Source organism: Dufourea novaeangliae, unplaced genomic scaffold (assembly GCF_001272555.1).
Source record: "Dufourea novaeangliae isolate 0120121106 unplaced genomic scaffold, ASM127255v1 scaffold228, whole genome shotgun sequence".
Taxonomy (NCBI): domain Eukaryota; kingdom Metazoa; phylum Arthropoda; class Insecta; order Hymenoptera; family Halictidae; genus Dufourea; species Dufourea novaeangliae.
In genome coordinates this window covers 2641634-2660565 of record NW_015374150.1, presented here as the reverse complement: position 1 = coordinate 2660565, position 18932 = coordinate 2641634, and the positions used below count along the sequence as shown (strand labels likewise).

Sequence of the window (18932 nt, the reverse complement as noted above, 5' to 3'; positions counted from 1 at the left end):
ACAGTAAATGAATCACAGTACATAAGAAGATAAATATCGAAGCCAATGGTTCTCGAACATCTGTAACATACAAGGGATTAGTAACAAGAGAGGGGACACAACAATATGCACAGTAAATAAATTAACTGGTTGTCAAATGCCTGAAACACACAATGGATTAGTAACAAGAGAAAGGACGAGTATGAGACGCACGCCCACCCTCCGCGACGGCTCACAAGAAAGTGAGGAAGCTAACGCCGTTATGTATTGGGCGTACGCAGGTTTGTTCCTGTTGAATTGTTTTTGCCAACTTGAACTACCTTCCTCCTTGAACGACCCAAACACCGGATGGTAAACGTCACTAGCGCGTTGGACCGACGGAGAGCACCGATACCGCGGCACGCTCTATCGTACTCTCTCGCTCGCACACCTCCCCCCATAGATCACCGAAATTCCTGGAACGCGTCAACGCTCTACCGCTCTCGCTCGCACGCCGTGACGTCACCCGATTCCCGGAATCCCGCGGCCACGAGATGGTTCATTAGGGTAGGGCATTCCCGCAAGGGAAATTGTAAGCCACCGACCAAAAAGTAGATTTGATAAACTATTTATGAAACTATATCTATTCTGAACTTATCTGTTGCAAATATACAAATGTAAGGCAAGACATAAAAACGAATAAAACAAGAACATTTAAAAAGTAACATTAATAAAATGTCCATTAATGATCAATTTCAAGTAAATTGTCTTGTAGTTAAGTGAAAAAATATATACTTTTCCGTTTCATGCTTCATGACTGTCATATTTATCCCTTAACCTTAAACTGATGCATCGGATATTTTTATGCCCGTCAAATCATATAGATACACGCAATATGAATGGAATATATAACACTTCATTTGTGCTAATAATACTCAGAATTCATGCTTTATCGGTAACGTCGGGTATTGCCACTAAAATGGTAAGGGGGCTTCTGACGCCCACGAAGTATTGGACAGAAAATTACATTGCATGTTAGGTCTATTCTTATATCTCGTCTGTGGTGGAACCTAACTGTAGTACCGACACATTAAAAAGTCTGCGATTTTAGCGAACTCTATGTTATGAGAACTGTAAATCAGCGGTGGATAGTGACACTCAAATGGAATAATGGTAACGTAACCCCAGAAAAGTAGACCGCAAAAATATACTGGATAAAATGTCTACTTCTATTACCTCGTCTGTGATTCTAGCACAGAACCATAACGGGTAGATTCCTACTATTATTGCAGAATCGGCCGCTTAGTGCAGCACATGCCCGGAAACAACGAAATTCCCAGCCGTGAGCACTCTTATTTCCCCTCTGATGTGACTAATGAATTACAGATTCCTTTACGAGATTCAATCTGTTGTAATTAAATACATGTCTATCATTTTAAATGTTATCCCAATCTATTTAAAATGTTACATTCGGTTTATTTGAACGGAACATGTTCATTTTTAGTTTATAATTTTTTCGTTACTACAGAACTGGTTATAATTTATAATACCGTTATTGTATAAATGAGCTGCAAACTGTTAAAAGAATTTACTTTATCTATTTTCTTAACTTATTTGAAACATAAAAAAAATTTCACTGGAGTTAACAAAAATCGATTATCCTACAATAAAACGTATCTATCGTTCCACATAAATCTGTTTCAAAATAAAAAGAAGTTGCCAGTCATAACGAGTACTTCACGATATTTAATCTTAAAAATTTTTATCCTAAAGGAGAAGCCTTAGTAACATTCGAACTTTGTTCGTATAAGTATCCTCTATGTACGCAGTAAATACTTTTCATAATACCTCATGTTTATAATTTGAATATATAATATTCTTTTTTAAATTAACTATTTCTACGATTTGAAATAACATCTTTTTCGCGCTACAAGGTCCCAATTCCAACGTCAGTGGTCAGGAAGTGACGTTCTTACAGCACAGTGTCCACGTAGCGCCTCAAATCGCAACGAACGTAGCTTTTCATACGTCAAACAACACTTCGTGAAACGTTCTCCAGCTGTACGCAACGTGAGTATTACGTTTTCATCAGTTATTTATTATAAACTACATAAAAATTCGTGAACTAGTCGTTAGACAATCAATATCTATTATAAATTATAACCTTTAAGTTGTTTTCTCTAATTAACAAGTTCGAAATTATATATTTACGTCGATTATATTCAGATGTTCTAATAATAAAAGGTTTACATATAACTGCACCTAGATCTACGTTTTATAGCTGTGACTTATTTTATTTTCAGTCCTACAAATACAATGGATCAGGTAAAGAAGCTTACAGAGCCTGGACGCCAGTTTGCTAAAGACAGTATTCGTCTTGTCAAGCGATGCACAAAGCCTGACCGGAAAGGTAAATCTCTATACTTTACACATACAAATTAGTGATAAAAATGTAAACACAGTCTTATTATATATTCGTTCTCAGAATTTCAAAAAATTGCTCTTGCCACAGCCATTGGTTTTTGTATAATGGGCTTTATAGGATTCTTTGTAAAGTTAATCCATATTCCAATTAATAACATCATTGTGTAAGTAAATTGCTTGGTTCTTATGTATACTAAATAATCTTTTTAGAACAATAATATTTACATTCCTATTTTATGTTTCAGGGGTTCGTAAGCTCACGTTGAATAGGTACAATTAAGGTTTAATAAGGCTATTTCCCTCATCCTCTCCATCATGTATCTTTATTTATAAAATAAATTTTATTTTGTTTTGAACTGATTGTGATTGAGTATGTGAATGTGTGTGTATGTATTATAATAATGAATTTTATAATAAAATAGATGCATAAGAGGTCATTGTTATTATTTATGATCCTAAAAACTAGTGTAAAAGAACGATGGCAGAATATATTAGTATCGAAGGCACTTTTATTTGAAGAATAAAATTTTTCCTTAGGTTACAACGATACAATTTTGTCAGCCATTTTTCTAGTTTAAACTCGATGTGTTTCTCCTAAGGAAAAATAGCTGTCGCATGGAAATCCATGGCCAGGTACTCAGTAATAAAAGACATGATAGTACGATTTTGTTACAACAAATAGAACCTTATATACTGATTTGCTAATTTGTTATTAAAATTACTCAGCAGTTATTCTCTAGAAAGACTTTTCAATACACTTTGCTAATAAAATGATGAACTTATGAGCCAGGCACTGTAATTAACAGTATCTGGGATTTTAATAATGGCAGTATGTATCAGATAGCAAACATAATTATCAAAATATACTCTACGTTCTTATAAGAACCGTCAATTTTGTCCATGACTTCTGACAAGCGTATGCCGCATGCATGATCGGAATATTTTTTAATTAGAAAATGCAATACTTTTGAACAGTCTGCACATTACATACGTGTAAGAAACAATTGGACAACAAGTGCTTACAATAAATTTCTTACGAATCAAGCTACTCCTTTCAAGATATCGATAACATTAGTAAGATGTTAACCATTTTCTGATTAATGTAAAGTGATCAATAAAAAAAAAACGATTCAGATAAATATAAACTCCATTTCAAATATACGTCTGACGCTATTGAACTCTGCGTTAGTAAATAGACGTAGATATTACATGATTAACATGTCTATTAAACTATTAAATACTCTTCTCAGGCAACTTAATAAAATTTATATAAAAAAAAAGCAAATATATAATATATGTAGCACCACACGTGTGTGACTGTTACGTGTCGACTTTTGTCCTGCACATTTACAAACATACTTAAAATTCTTAGATGGTCAACCCATTTATACGATATGTTAGCATTATTTGGGAGAGTTATACTTCCTTTCAAACAAAAGGATAATAAAATGTGCTATCATTTTTTTTGTAATGAATTCACCTCTGAACACCCACATTATGAAACTCTCTTCTGTATAGTCCGCCTTCAAAAATATTTCAGTAAATGTACATACTTCAATATTCACTGATCAGATTGGTAAAACTTTGACGAGTGTAGACAATATATAATCATCAAGTATAAATGGGCTAATCCTTTAAATCGCACATGGTGAATAAGAATAATAGAAGGAAGACTTTGTCTCACTTCCGTCTGACGAAGTGCAAGAAAAATCTTCTCCTTCGTTAGATCAATTGGCGGTAACATTCCGAAAATGAACAGCATTTTAGTCCGTGGACTCGAAGCGTTTCACTATTACACTAACTTTCGTAAATTACAAAGACACTTAAGCGTAGGCCCTAAAGTGCGTTTGCTGATCCCTCCATTAATATTCACGTAACGAAAAATACAGTCCCTTATTCTGTAGACTCTGATCAATGTTTCTGATGGTTCTTTGGCATTCCCTTGCTTATCACTGTCACTCAATGTACGCACAGCGTGATTCGACAATTAAAATTTTAATGATTACATGATCAGAGTTCCTAATCAATAGACTGTTGATGTTTATACGTTCATAAAACTGAATAAAGCCTTTCTCTAGTCTGTAAACAGGCTCTCAACAGATTGAACGAAATGAATAATCTACAAAGATGTGAATTTGCATGAACATCCGCAGTCTACACATTACATAGGCAGCATTAAACACCAGGAAGTGAATTTACAAGGCAAACGCACCGAGGGAGGGTAACTACCCACAGAAAAGTTGAGGTATGTCGTTCGGCTCATGTCATATTAATGAAACATTTAATCGTCAAGTAATTAAGTGTTCATTAACTATTAATGACGCGCGCGCGTGTCTCTATATATGTATATACATATGTGTGCGTGTCTGCGAGTTTAGATATACATATATATATATATATATCTGTATAAAATATACACATGTATATAATATTAAATATCATTCGATTATTCGTATAATTATAAGTATCCTTTGAACGCGTCCCGTAATCGCGTCACAATATGATAGTCGTAATCAATATCAGAAGACTTACATGCTGAGTTATATACTTTCTCTCACTGGTGAATCGAGAAACGGTCACAAAAAATAACGCAATATAAGAGGCTCTCTCTCTCTCTCTCTCTCTCTCTCTCTCTCTCTCTCTCTCTCTCTCTCGATTCTCACTTAAAGCAATGGAATGTCTTTGCAGGCTCCTTTTCGTCCACTTTGATTTTGAATTTCGGGGTTCCTGATGATTGTGTCTCGCGGTGATATTCGCCGCAAGTTGCAAGTAACATTTTCTACATTCGTCTGTATAACATTAAGACCTACGGAGAGACTTTAGAATTTCTGTGTTCAAGTAATATGATTTTACCAGGAACCTGTGAACACCAACATCAACAGATCATTATCTCGAGCACCGCAAGGACCATCCGTTTCTATCTTACGTTTATCGGTTACATTAATCATACCTTAGAATGTCACAGTACTTATGCTGAAGGAATTGATTACTTACGTTCAAGAAAGGGTTACTTTCAAGGAATGTCTTCAAGCGTTCTACCATGAACGTTTCGAGTATAAAGGGGCGTGTTAAAGGAAAAGAAGAAAGAACAAGATAGAAAGTAAAGAGGAAAGTGTGAAGAAAAGTGAAAAAGGAACGGGGGGGGGGGCGGGTGGCATCGCAATTATGGTGTAATAATAAACTTATGAGCTACAGACTTGCAATTGACAGAGGAGGGAAGGAGATCCAGGAGAGTTCGGTTTACCGGAACTGACAATGAAGGCCCAACAAGGATGACCACTCGCAACACTCTGCAAACGTATTCTGAACATTGTATCTCGACTGTCATCACAGATGAAGCATAAGATAGACCTAACGTTTTTTTGTTTTCAGATCCGCACAACCTGCCACGAGATTTTAGACCAATCTTACACTTCATCCTATTCGTTATCGATGCTCCTTTCTCCGATGTCTTCTTGGAATGCGTACAACCTTTTCTTTCACTCACGCAGGACGATCGGATCGTTCCCGAGGGGGAAAAGTCATTCCTTGCAGCTTCTCCGGCCGGTAAACCCGATCTCCTCAGAGATTGCCCTCCGCGAGATGGCGCAGCAGGGATTCACTTGCGACGAATAAAGCTCTACTACACCGTACAACCAGAGTCTGAGGTTGGCACGTATGAACTCTCCTGTCTGTAAAAGTCACCCTCGTACTCCTCCACCTTCACTGGGTAATCCGACACGCAGTTCTGTGGCTGGTTCAACGCAGGCGGTGGTTGCACAAAGTTGTCCTGATAACTGGGCAGATGCAACGGTTCCGCGAACTGTTGATAGGTGTTGTCCGCGCCGCCCTGTTTCAGACAGGTCGGCCCATGGAGGCTGAGCATGTCGACCAGCCTGCGCCTTTGCGTCTCGAGCTCCTGTATCTGTGACTTCAGGTCATGGTTCTGCGTTTCCAGGATCTCGGACTCTTGCACCAGGATCACCGTTTTCTCGCGTTTTTTCAACCGACACTTGGTGGCGGCGATTTTGTTCCTCTCGCGTCTTCTTCGACGCCTCTCCTCGTCCTCCGGCGTCAACTAAAACAAGAGATTTCAAGCGTTTTAGCGTTCTGTCCGCCTTTAAGGAACAATCACTAGCCTAGTAAACGTACTCGAACTTGTTAACACGATTACTGTAAGATATATGTATATTTATTAACACTAGAACTACCAAAGCAGTAAAAATTACTGGTTAGTACGCTCTTAGAATCATGATTAAAATGTTACAACAATGCATTTTCCCAGATCTTCCGGAAAATGAAGAAATTAGTTAATTTATAAAATTGTGTCGCTTCAAACGGTTGTCGTTTTTATGAATCTGATAAGTAACGCACACAGCTTGATTTATAATGGAAGCATTTCTTCTAGATACGATACTCGAATAATTCTCACACATAACAGGTCTATCATTCGTAATCGATTGTACCATACGCTCTATCATGCTAACGCCTGACTACCAACCCAGTCAGTCAAGGACAGCTATCCCCACCGGAAGTCAAGTAGGAAACCCGATGGTATCTCGCTTGAGAATCCCCACGTGAAAATCGATTAAACTTACTCCACCGCGGATGTTGTTGTTCCCGGACTCGTCCTCCTCCTCGTCGTCGGCGCTGCCGTCTTCCTTCTTGGTCTTCTTCTTGGTGTCGTCGCCGCTGCTGTTCGCCCGCCTCTTTGTTTGCAAAGTCAACTTCAGACCTGGAACGGTGATGCACGGATTAATAAGAGCCCAAGATTAAAAAAAACGAGAATACATATTATCAGTTTCTCGCGAAAAAGAGTGTTTCTACGCCGTTAAAACACTGAACCCCCCTGTTGGGACGGTTGAGCACCCAGAACCGGCTCCATTGGCGCGACGTATCAGTGACTTTGGGGTGGAGGAGAGGGGCAGAATTAGGCGCTAAGACGTGAACAAGGCACCGAGTCTCGGGGAATTCGCGAAGATTTCGTCGGATGATGGGACAAAGGGAAAAATAAAAGAAGAGTATAACATTAGTTCTCTCGCGACACCCAGCCGGGATTATATCAAGGCAACACCAACCCCCCTCCCTCGGACGGGTACCTTCTTTAATGAGCTGACTACGGGTGTGCTGAACACTCGGCGGGCTCGGCTCACCGCTGCTAATCGAGTCCGTACGGTCCCTGCTCTTCTCGTTCGTGTAATCCTCGAAGGGATTGGTCATGGCGATTAGGGAGTTTACGATTTCCGGTGTCCTCGGCGTGACCTCGGCCGCCGCGACACCGAGAAGACCCGCGGCAGCCCCTGGATTAGGATTCACGTTCACGTTCAGGTTGTACATGGTCGGTTATTACCATTTAACCTGGAACAAGAACAGAGAGCGTCTGACGGTGAATTGTATGCATGACACACTGGTGGGAGGGGGGGATTTTTGTTCGTGTTCTCCGCGTGTTCCGTGTCTTGGCTCGATTGTCTCGCGTACCACACAATTGATATATTACGCGTGTGTACTAGACGTGTGAAATACATAATCGGAGAGGATATATCTATGGCTGTAAGAAAGAACGTCGCATGGCACAATTTCGAGGAACTCCAGTTTATGCGTTAATCGAGTTGCAGAATATGGGGTTTATGTATTTATCGGGGAAACATGCATGAAAACCAATTTTATATCCTCCAAAAAAAATAATGTAATAATGTATAAAAGTTAATTTTTTACCGAAAGGATTGATATTTTCATTTTTCACTCCACTCGATAGGTACCATAAGCACCTAAAGTCTGGTATATTTTTTGTCTGAACACTCTGTGTTAACGAGTATAAATGAATCACTTCGGACATGCTTTCAATTTAGTAAACCCTGTAGTCAGAAAATTTCTCTTTGATCCCCCTAAAATCATCCGAGATGGGAATTCACGTGAACCTTGGCAGTCGACTAATGACAATATAATGTATACGGAACTGGTGTGGATCCAAAGCAACATGGCGACCGTAATGGTTCCAAGTACAAATTGTGCCCGCTTGATTGGTTCAAGTTAAACCGCACTTGGTTTGGTTTATTCATTAAACCATGTTGTCTCTCGTTGGTTATTTACAATTCACGATTTTATCTTCGGAGTAATATGTATCTAGAAGTGAACGTTGTTACATCGTAACCGAGGGCAATTTTCGCTGATAAACGAAACCTCAGCAGACTCTGCGGCCACGTTCTATCTGCATTCTCGGGGATTTTTGGACGCTGCGCGTTGATAGACCGTACACATCCTTGATTGCGGTTTACTACAGGAATAACATTGAACGCGATAAACTTCAAACCGATTGTAAATCGGAGCTATATGCTCGTGTTGTTCAAGGGGCTCCCTCCGTAACTCTCGCGAAACATTAATCATTTCGAAACAATAAGGCTGAATAAGGATCCACGGACAGATCTGCCGACATACCACGAAGAGAAACTGTATAAGGGAATGTTGCCAAATTAGGACCATTGTAAGAAATTCGCGCTATATACCATTACAAACCCAATTCTCCTGATCACATAAGAGTAACTATCGCCATGTTTTTTTAACGTATATGTAGAAAAATTAATGGAATCCAAAAGAATTATTGTTATTCGAATAAATCTATGCTACATCTTTAATTTGGTATTAACAAAAGTACAGAAATAGTAATAATTAAAATATACAATTTAACTTTTAAAGTGTTTTTCATCCTGCTGTATTCCCTTTATATTGTACGTTTCAGTTTCCGTGGAGCGAGAAGCTTATTGATACGTCCTTGATCCGGGGAAACAATGAGGAATTCAGGCTGAAACCGCCGACACTCCGATAACGTAACCGGAAGCTGGAGATTTCTATCTATCCCGTGGACTGTAACAGAGGTCTTCGTCGTTGGGGGTTACGCGGTTTCGCACCTGTGGTGGTTCAACGACACCAACGATCCCGAAACAATCCAGTTCACTGTACGATATTGTTCTCGGTAATATCAGTCTTGAACGACATCGATAAGGACCAATAGCAAATGATTCTAAGGCACTTCCTATGAGAATATGTACCAGCCATGTCTCCCGTTGCATTTTGACGCAACATTTGGCCTGGACATTAGCGTCAATGTGTTTTCCAAATTAGTTTCTATTTGATCATCGAAGGATTTATGATAGGGACTTATAGGCTGCGTGCGGTCCTAGAAGAAAGAACGTGAGACTGAACAGCCCCCAATAGTCACGCGATGCCTGGTGACCACTTTGGACCTGTCAGCTGTCATAGGACTCCTTTATTTACAAATCACAAAAGATAGATAAATGGCAAGCATCCCGATGCTGTCTTACCCTAAGGATAAAAAGACATTGTTCTTGTATGGGAAATGTGATTTCTGGCAAGAGGATTGCGTTGGGCCAGACAGCACTTCGTCCAGAATCCACCAGAAAAAGGGGCTTCCCAATGAAAATCAGCCCCACCAAAGTAACCCAAGAGAAAGTTCTGGATGAAAATCAAGGCCCCGATTTAAAAACATTTCGACACGCAGTCAAATTTCTGCATCAGTAATTCTACACGATCATCGATCATAACGACACAATACCAATCAGATTTCGACACACTGCTAGGAACAGTTCCTCCGTTTAAATCGTCAGAACCAAAAACGCGATTCCCTCTCTGCGCATTGCTTCAAGCTCGTCCAAGGAGCAAAGAAGCATCTTCCTCAGCATATAGGTCAGTGGGTACGGGTTCTCTCGTCGCGATCCCCATCGAGATCCGGTCCTCGGAAGTCGAATCTTTTTTTTTTTCTTCGCCATCTCTCTCTCTCTGCCCTCCCCCCTCCATGGAAAGTGTAACCAGGCCCATGGGGGGGCGGGGGGGGGAGGCAGGATTTGGCCGCGAGAGAGGCGTCCGGAGGAGGAACAGCAGAAGAAGGAACCATAGAAGGCTACGAAGGAGGAGCTGCAAGGGCATTAGGCCCCGAATACGGAACGATAAAATTCTTACGAAACGCGGACTCTCACTATCCTACACGCACTGAACACATTCGTGAAGACATACACACATATACATTCGTATTGGAAAGAGCAAGAAAGAGGTCCCCGTCGTGGTGGTTGGGTAACGAGCAACGGAGCCACGGCCGGAGAGAATTCGACCGCCGAAAACAGGCTCTCTCTGTGGCTCTAGGCCTGATGGAGGACGGGCGGAGGTTCTTTTTTAGAGGACAGAGGCCACCAGACACATACATACACATCGGACCCCACCAGGAACACCAGAATATGTATTTATTTCTGACGGGATATTGACAAGCTTTTAGCGGCCCTCCCACCGTCATAGACATTTCGCGCGAGTCCCGATCGTCTTTTAGCCTCCCTGCTGGACGATCGCCGATTTCCTGTGTACACTTCGAGAGAGAGAAACACGGTGAACGAAACTAGCATTTGCACAGTTTGGGTCCGTTCTATATGTGGGTCGTTTGAAAAGGTTCCTGGGAGTGGAATAGAAAGACGAGTTGTATATATCGTTTTTAAAGTGTTCCTACTTTTTCGATGTATACAGGATCAGAAAAAATGAATTTTAAATGTGCCAGAAGCAAAATTCGACAGCGGTATTTCAGAGATTTTATTAGATTGCCCATATTTTAATCTTCATCGTAGCCTATCTATTTTCGATCCCATGTCATCTGTTTTAAACAAATTATCTATATAAAACACGATCGATTATCGTCTAATAAATATTCAAATGTTCGAACAGGAGACACGTTTCCTGGCAGTGATTATAATTAGACGGATTTATAAACGCGTGAGTCGATCCGATCATACGAAGTGGACATTATTATCATGAATACACATACGTGATACCTGTTTTCTAGAGTCATAAATGATTTCTGTTCTCCATCGATTTTCTTTGAATCGAAGACTTCACTTACGTTCCTCGTTATTTCGACTAAAATCTTCAATTATCGATATCGTTTTCGTTTCCATTCGGTTCACTAGAAACTAAAACTATAAAAGATGAGGTTTCCTTTCCCTTCTGGGCGATCTATCGTAGATAACGATGTCCGACAGAGATCATTTAAAGCGCAATAAAAATACACGCTCGGAATTTCGGTCTGCTACGGACCTGGTCGATGAATCGGCCCCGCAAATCGCTTCATTATCGCCCGGGAACAACTGTGAACGGTGATAACGGGTTGATAATTGATCGTTCAGCTCAAGATACCCGGTTTCTTGGCCTCCGTCTAACGAGTATCTGGCAAACTGCACCGATCTCGAGTCCATCACCCTCGATATTCATGATCCTCTCGAGACAAGATCCGGCAGAGGTGCGATAAACGGGATGATATCGATCGATCGGGGAACAATAAGATCGTAAAGGCGAGCAACGGTGATAAACGGATTTCGGGAACACGTCGGTGCAAACAAATATCCTCTTTTTCTCTCCTCTGTCGTACGTTGTCTAGCTCTGGGATGTTTATTCCCGTTGATTGAACGGAAAGATGACGGGGGAGGATCGCCGGAGGAATCCAGCCGCGAATCGAGGCCACCGGGCGGAAGGAGGAAGATCGTTTAGATTTTGAAATTGAGCTACGAAAATAGCCGAGCGTGCGCGCGCGCGTGAACAAAATCGCGCGAGACAAAGATCGATTAAACCTGCCCTGGTTTTTACATTTTTCACGCGCTTTTGTCTCGTCGTAAAAACAGATCACCGTCAACGGTCTCTGTGCTTTGTATTATATTGCTCTAGTCTGGGTCGAATCCGGCACAAGTTATAATTCTTTTTTTTTCCTGTCTCCGCTCTGTTTTTTATCGTTTTAAAATATTTTTTATTATTTAGTAAATTTGTTTAATATTTAACTCAATTATTATTCCTTATTACATAAAAAAAAGGTTCAAGATTTCAAGTGCTTATGGTACTCACCGATTGGAGTAAAAAATGACTCATCAATATAGATCCTAAAATCAATCCTCTCGAAGACCAATACAGAAGTTTGTTTTCAAACTTGTTGAAATCCGTTAACGTTGCACCGAATGGATTGATCTTTTTCTTTTTGCACACCCTGTGCAATTCCTACGAAACGTTTGTGTAACAACAAAACTATGTCAACAATTCATCAAATCCTCCACAGTAACTATCCACTAATTTCTTTTTTTAAGCAGTATTTTTTAATCATGTCTTCAGAAGTTCACCGATTCTGGATCGTGGAAAAAACTGGGGTGGAGAATTGGATCGAAAAATCATTGAAGATTATAGGGGAACACATAATATTCGTGAACGTCGATAGGGTGCAATACACTGAACGTGGATATGTGCTCGTATAATCCGTGGATTATGTAAAGTTACACGGGGGAGCGGTGCAACAGATTGAAATAATAATCGGGCGGATCTTGCGGGGTTTGTTTGAATGGGAACAGGTGGCCGATCGAAGCCGTCGCCGTTGCACGCCTGTTAAACGTATAAATAGAAACCGTTTGATTTTGATGTATATGCCACAACCACGCTTCGGTATTCGGCTGATCTCCCCGTTGAAAGCTTCTCTCCGAACCGATGCGACTCCGCGAGAGCCAGCCGCCATCGGCGAATTATTTTCTCGAGAGTCAGACTTTTTCTCGATTCTTTCAAACGATTCCTACCAATCAGCTTTCGCCTACTGTTCTATTATAAAGAAAAAGGAACTCGTCATAAATTCAAGAAAATCTTGTATGGCGCTTTATACTATAATTCCATGGAATCCGGATGGATGCATAATAATTTTTACTATTTTATATTCACTATAAATTATCCCCGAACGAATGTAAACAAGAAGATAATTCCTCGACGTGTAAAAACTCATAAGCCCAATGAACAGATTGGGGATTCCACGCGTTTATCTCCAAATGTTCCCGTGTAAAACACAATACGGTAATAGTTCTTGTAAAGATCAGCATAACAAATTTTGCTTCACTCCGGAAGGTATCGATAAAAGAAACGCAGATCTCGACCGTAACACCAGTTCAGTAGGATCAATTATAAATTCGCTAAATTTCCATAAAGACTCGCAGTTCACCGATGAACTTTGAATGCTGTTCGACACCATCTACGAGAGATCTAGTCGCTGGTTCGGAGTTTTATTCGAGGTTCGACCGGTCGAAAAGTCCCCAATGGCCCCTTCACGCCCGGTGTAATATTACCTTGAGAACGTCAACAAGTCCCCCGAAAGGCCAACAAGGGCCCCACTGTTCGCTTCTCAAGCGCTGCGCGCGCGCGCCCGCGCACACACGCATACGACCGGCCACACGTTTCTATCTGGCCGATAATTGCGATAAAGTTTCCGGCGTGGTTCTGTGTACGGGTTTTTAGAGAGACGAAGCGAGCCCCCAGGAAACGGCGGAGCGGCGACACGGGAGCACTCCGCGACACAATACCCCCGACCAGAACGGTACCCGCGAGTCGGAAGTGCGCTTATTATTAGGCGGTCGGTCTACGAATAGCCCCGTTGCACCTTGACGCGAAATAAACAACGCCGAGTTTATAATTTTCGAAGGTTCTCCCTCCCTTCCCGCCGAGATTCCTCGTTGTTCGATCGATCGAGCCATTCTGTGGCCCTCGAGCGGTAGAAGAAAAATGGCCCTTAGAAACTGGCACCTCAAAAATGGCACCCAGAACTGTTTCATTCGACTTAGAGATCGATTCTGTTGTTAGGTGAATTTTGAGTTCGGATGTTCGATGCAAATATTTTTGCACGATGGTTTCGATCTGTCCACGAAGAAGCTGTGCCATTGGGTGAATGGAGTAATGGCGATTTTAAGCGGACTCGAGACGAGTTAATAATACGATTTCCCCTGACATTGTGTAGAATTCTGACGATTGTGTATACACAGATGACTTTTCGGCGGGAACAATTGATCCAGAGATCTGTAAACTCTTCTGGCAAGCACCGAGGATCGGCGAGAAACTACGTTAAAACTTTTCGACGCAAGACTCGAAATTTCCGCGACGGATATAAATCGTTGATAATCCCCTCTTTCCTATTCTCGAGCACGATTTGTCTTTTTCACGGTCGCCAACTCTTCGGGCACTGTTTCTCTTGGATCCGGATTAAACGTGACAGAATTAACGAACTCCACGGGGCATTTCCGTGGTGTTCTCCGCTCGTAGCCGGGAGATTCTCTAAATTACTCGAAAGTAATTCCATATTCCTCGCTCGACTATTTGTTCCGTGTTCCTTTCTCGGGGGGGGGAACTAACTCTGTCGTCACACACGGTGGAACACTCGGGGCGAGTGAGAAACAGCGATGGGCTCGAGTGTCTCGCGTGCAGAACAAGGTACGATATATAATTATCTACGAATCGAATATTATACAACTGCTTATCAGCAAAATTGCATAGTCAAAGAATCTCCTCGATATGTAACTAATTTACATATTCGATGCAAAATCTCAGACTCGCCAGACAAAAATATCGAAGACTACAGAGACACATTTAGTACCACGGTTCTCTGGGTTCAACCAATCTTAGTTTCATAAGAAAACAAAATTTATTTATGTTTTTTTTTTTAAAGTTATTCGTTGATGAACCGAGTGAACATCTGTGCGGTCTTACACCGAACTCGATCCCATCGGCGTAACAAGGTTCTCGCGTTCGAAGGGGAACCGGAGGATCGTCGAGAGATTAATCGTCGTCTCGGCCGTGCTCCCTCGAAAGACGATCGCATAGCTGCGATTTTCGGAGCTGTCTCGATGGTTTTCGGGAAAAGGGGGCCACCACACACCTTCGATATATCGTTGCTGGTGGTATTTATGACTTGCGCGCGGCTTGACACGACCTGCCATCGCTCGCCGCGAAATGGACCCGTTAGCAACAAAATGGACCCATTCGTAACGAAATAACTAAACCATTCGTAATGAAATAATTGATACCTGCGCAACAAAATGGACTAGTTCGCAAGAAAATAATTATACCATTCGTAATAAAATGATTAACATCTGCGCGACCAAAATGGACTTGTTCGCAACCAAATGCATCCGTTCATCGCAAAATGGCCCCCGTTCGCCGGGACGAGAGATCGACAGATCGCCGCGACGTTGTCCCGCGAGTGACAACGTAACTGACAGAGCGCAGAATGCAGGAAATTCCCGGCGCGGAGGAGGAAGACAACGGGGAACGAGGAAGGAGAGAGAGCAGACATGGAAAGAGAACGTCGAGCGTAGAGGTAGCGAGAGGAGGAGGAGGAGGAGAGCTTGCGCAACCGGTGCCCAGATGGGCCAGAAAGCTTTTATCGTGCTTTTTCGGTACGGTCGTCGACATAAGCGTGGGCGGCCTAATTCCTACCACGGCTGTCGTTTCTGCAACGCTACTCGCGCGTCCGATCGCCGACAGGGACCGAGTGGTGTGCTCACACCGGTTCGCCGCGTATCGAAATCCCATTTAACTCCCACGAAAACTGGTGTCGCGATCGACATTTTGTTTTTCTTTTTTACAAACCACGAAATCCTGAACCGAAGCTGCGTTCACTATAGTTTTCGAGGACTCGATAATCCCATTAGCGAATATTTTCGTAAGAATTCGCTGTGTTTTATAAGGATTCTACGGTGGTATGGTACGAATAATTCTCGAGGGATATTAAACCCTTCACGAACGGAAGGTTATTCCAGATGGTCATTAGACGTTTGCCTCGGGGAAACGAAAGGCCACCGCGCCGCCGCCCCGTGTGGACACGCAAACGAGTCTCTAATCGTATATAACTGTTGTTAAATTGTAATCAAGTAAACGTATATATTTCTGTTAAGTTGTCATAACAGGGGATCACTGGACGTGGTATTAAGGCATATAATACGGCGAACCTTAACATTCTTCTGTGCCAAGTGAAGCCATTCACCGAGGAGATAATAAGTCCCTCTACTTGGCACTGATTCTTAGAAATTATTCCCGGCGCATAGTGAACGTTAGCATAAACGTTCCGTGGTCTAGTCATGCTAAAGAATACATTTCGATTGTTGTACCATGAACGAACGTGTGCGTGGATCCGGCTTAACCGACGACGAAACGATCCCGGAGTTTACCTCGATAAATAACGAAACGAGGGGATGGAGAATGGATCCAAGAGCGTGGATGTCGAGAAGCAGTTTCGCCGATCAACAGGATTGCTCTACGGCACATTGTGCCACGAATTTGTAAGGTTTCGAAGGAATCGTTTGTTCGGATAGACGTCATTTCACAGTGGTAGAGAACTGGTCTTTTCATTGGGATAGAAGAAATCCACGTGGTGGAAGGGACACGTGCGTGGCGATCTTTGCGAAACAGGCTCAAAGGTTTGGTTCTGACCAAAAACACCGAATTACGAGAAAATAGAAAGCCTCGCTCTTTCCTTACGCACGATCGTCCGATTAATGTCGCCGATGGCTTAACGTTTCAGATAGCTATGTGAAACTGTTCTTCGGGGAGATAAGGTAGTATAAGGTCGATAAGCCGGACAGTATGATCGATTCCCTTTAATTTCGTGACACGGTACACGTTCGAATAGACTTAGGTAGCTATGAATCGAGACTGAATGTGTATTCGTAGGACTTAAGACCTTCGTTTGGTACCACTTTTTTTTTTACTTTTTGTAACTATTCGTCGATACTTCCACTTAACACGATGTATCCTTTGAATTCTCGATCATTTTATCGTTTCCAGAATTTCTGTACGTGAATTTTTTGGGATTAAAGGACCGTTCTGCGCAGCCCGTTTTTTCGGAGCTTCGGGCGGAGGCAATTTCGCAGGGTTTACGACCAGGTTTTCTTCTTCTTCTTATGAATTCTCTTATGTTTATACACACCGTGTGTGCGTTAAGCTTCGAAGGCGACCAGAAATCGAAGGAACGACGTGGGGGTGGGGAGGAAACGAGGAGAGAAATGGGAGGCAAGGCCGTCGTAAAAAAGTACGCGCGAGGGGAAACGACGATAAAGCACGAACCTGTTGGAGAACAATACGCGCGGCTTGCCAAGGAAAGAGAGGGCTGGTAGGAGAGACGCGCGACGAAGGTGAGAGGTCGACCAGAGAGAGAGAAAAGAGTTCGAGAAGTCAATGGCTCTCTCCCTTGGTGTGCGTGCAACCATCGTCGGAGTTGGACACAATTTTATTTGAATAATTCATAGTGAAAAGCAGCAATATTTAAGATCATCATCCTGACTTTTTGAACAGATAATAAGACTAAACAATTGTTTGTCAAGCGTCTACTCGTTCAAGGACAAATATTATTGTATTATAAAAATTGGAAGTTCCACGTTTAATCAATTATAAATGGATAAATAATTTTTATTAAATATTTTATTCGGAGATTCTTTATCTAGATGATGAATTTGCCCATCTTTGATGGATCGCCGTTCGTAACGTAATCGAGGTAATAATCGAAGTGAACAGAAAGAGAGAGGACAATCAAGATTAAAAGAGCAATCCATTGACGGCCACGCGTGGAATTATTTTTCAGCATCGAAACAATGAGCCCGCAATGTAGCGAAGGGAGCAGGAGGGGGGGGGGGACATTACGGCACTATCCGTCCCCAATTATACCGCTTTAATTACGGCAAATTACTTTACCAGGGTGCACCGGAGCGTGACGGCATAAACGAGTAGTCGCCCGTGGCCAGACCGGTGTTACACTGTATAACAAACCGCGGAATCGCATTCTCATGCGCGGAGATCGTCAACAGGAACAACCGACGCAATCTGCTCCGAAAAACCTTGATCCTTGAACGAACGATCTCAGGTATGTACATGTAATTCGTAACTACAATCTGTTGGCTCATCGCGACAACCTTGACACGTTTGTGATGCTCTCGGTTCAAATTTTTGTTGCGAAAAAAAGGAAACAATATAATTTATTCATACGATTAATATGTCCTGTAGAACAAAATATTTGTTTTGACAAATTTTGTTTCGTGAAATTCAAGAATCAATAATCATTTGAAGAAAATTTAAAACGTTGACCCTTTAACGCCAAGATAAAAGTCTTTTTAAAAGTTGTCAAATTCTGTCATCGGTTAATATCGAACTACTGTCAGCAAGGATCCGTAGAGTTTCACTGATGTAAAGTAGATCTCCGTGGCAATTGAGAAATTCAGATATACCCTCCAAAAATAAATAAGATAAAGAAGGAAAAACCGACAAAGAGGTCTGTTTAATATCGATATTTGTTACTTCAACTTAACAAGATGCAACATCATTCTCATAATTTTGAGGTAACTATTTAAGTGTTAAAGGGTTAAGAAAACATTTGTTTTCATAAACAATGCGTTTGCTCACGATAAATAACCGGACTAGTGGTCACACTGACACCGTTTTTCTAATGTTCGAACTCGTTTGGAATTTTGTAACTCGATGTTACACGTAATACATATGTGGGTCACCGGAGGATTCGTGGATAAATTGACTGGACGATGTCGGAGGGACGCCTAATGGTCTGGGAAATACAATATATCACGAGGGTGCGTGGTACCACCGCACGAACCAAGCCTCTCCTCGATTTCCTCTTTCCTCGTCGGTAGAGAAAACGCCCCGCGCACCGCGCGTATCCAACAACAGACACACACACACACACACACGCACACCTATGTATGTAAATTACACGGCCGCCGCAGGCA

General features: G+C 41.8%; 2 protein-coding genes across 4 annotated transcripts in view; one reads left to right on the top strand and one right to left on the bottom strand.

Annotated features, from left to right (window-relative positions):
• The first annotated feature begins 1947 nt into the window (after positions 1–1947).
• Positions 1948–2738, top strand: LOC107191708 (protein transport protein Sec61 subunit gamma). The gene is made up of 4 exons (XM_015580807.1): positions 1948–2028; positions 2262–2368; positions 2444–2546; positions 2628–2738. The coding sequence occupies exons 2-4, from the start codon at positions 2275–2277 to the stop codon at positions 2635–2637; spliced, it is 207 nt and encodes a 68-aa protein (XP_015436293.1). The 5' UTR covers positions 1948–2028; positions 2262–2274; the 3' UTR covers positions 2638–2738.
• A 3084-nt stretch (positions 2739–5822) lies between these two features.
• Positions 5823–18932, bottom strand: part of LOC107191645 (proto-oncogene c-Fos) — a 24891-nt gene continuing 11781 nt past the window's right edge. For 2 of the 3 annotated variants that reach the window (XM_015580732.1, XM_015580733.1), the window contains exons 2-4: positions 7461–7719; positions 6960–7096; positions 5823–6439 (exon numbers count right to left, since the gene is read on the bottom strand). In XM_015580732.1, the coding sequence (XP_015436218.1) occupies positions 6005–6439; positions 6960–7096; positions 7461–7698 (810 nt within the window). In that variant the 5' untranslated portion in view covers positions 7699–7719 and the 3' untranslated portion in view covers positions 5823–6004. The remainder of the gene's footprint in view (positions 6440–6959; positions 7097–7460; positions 7720–18932) is intronic. The other variant, XM_015580734.1, reaches the window with a different exon arrangement.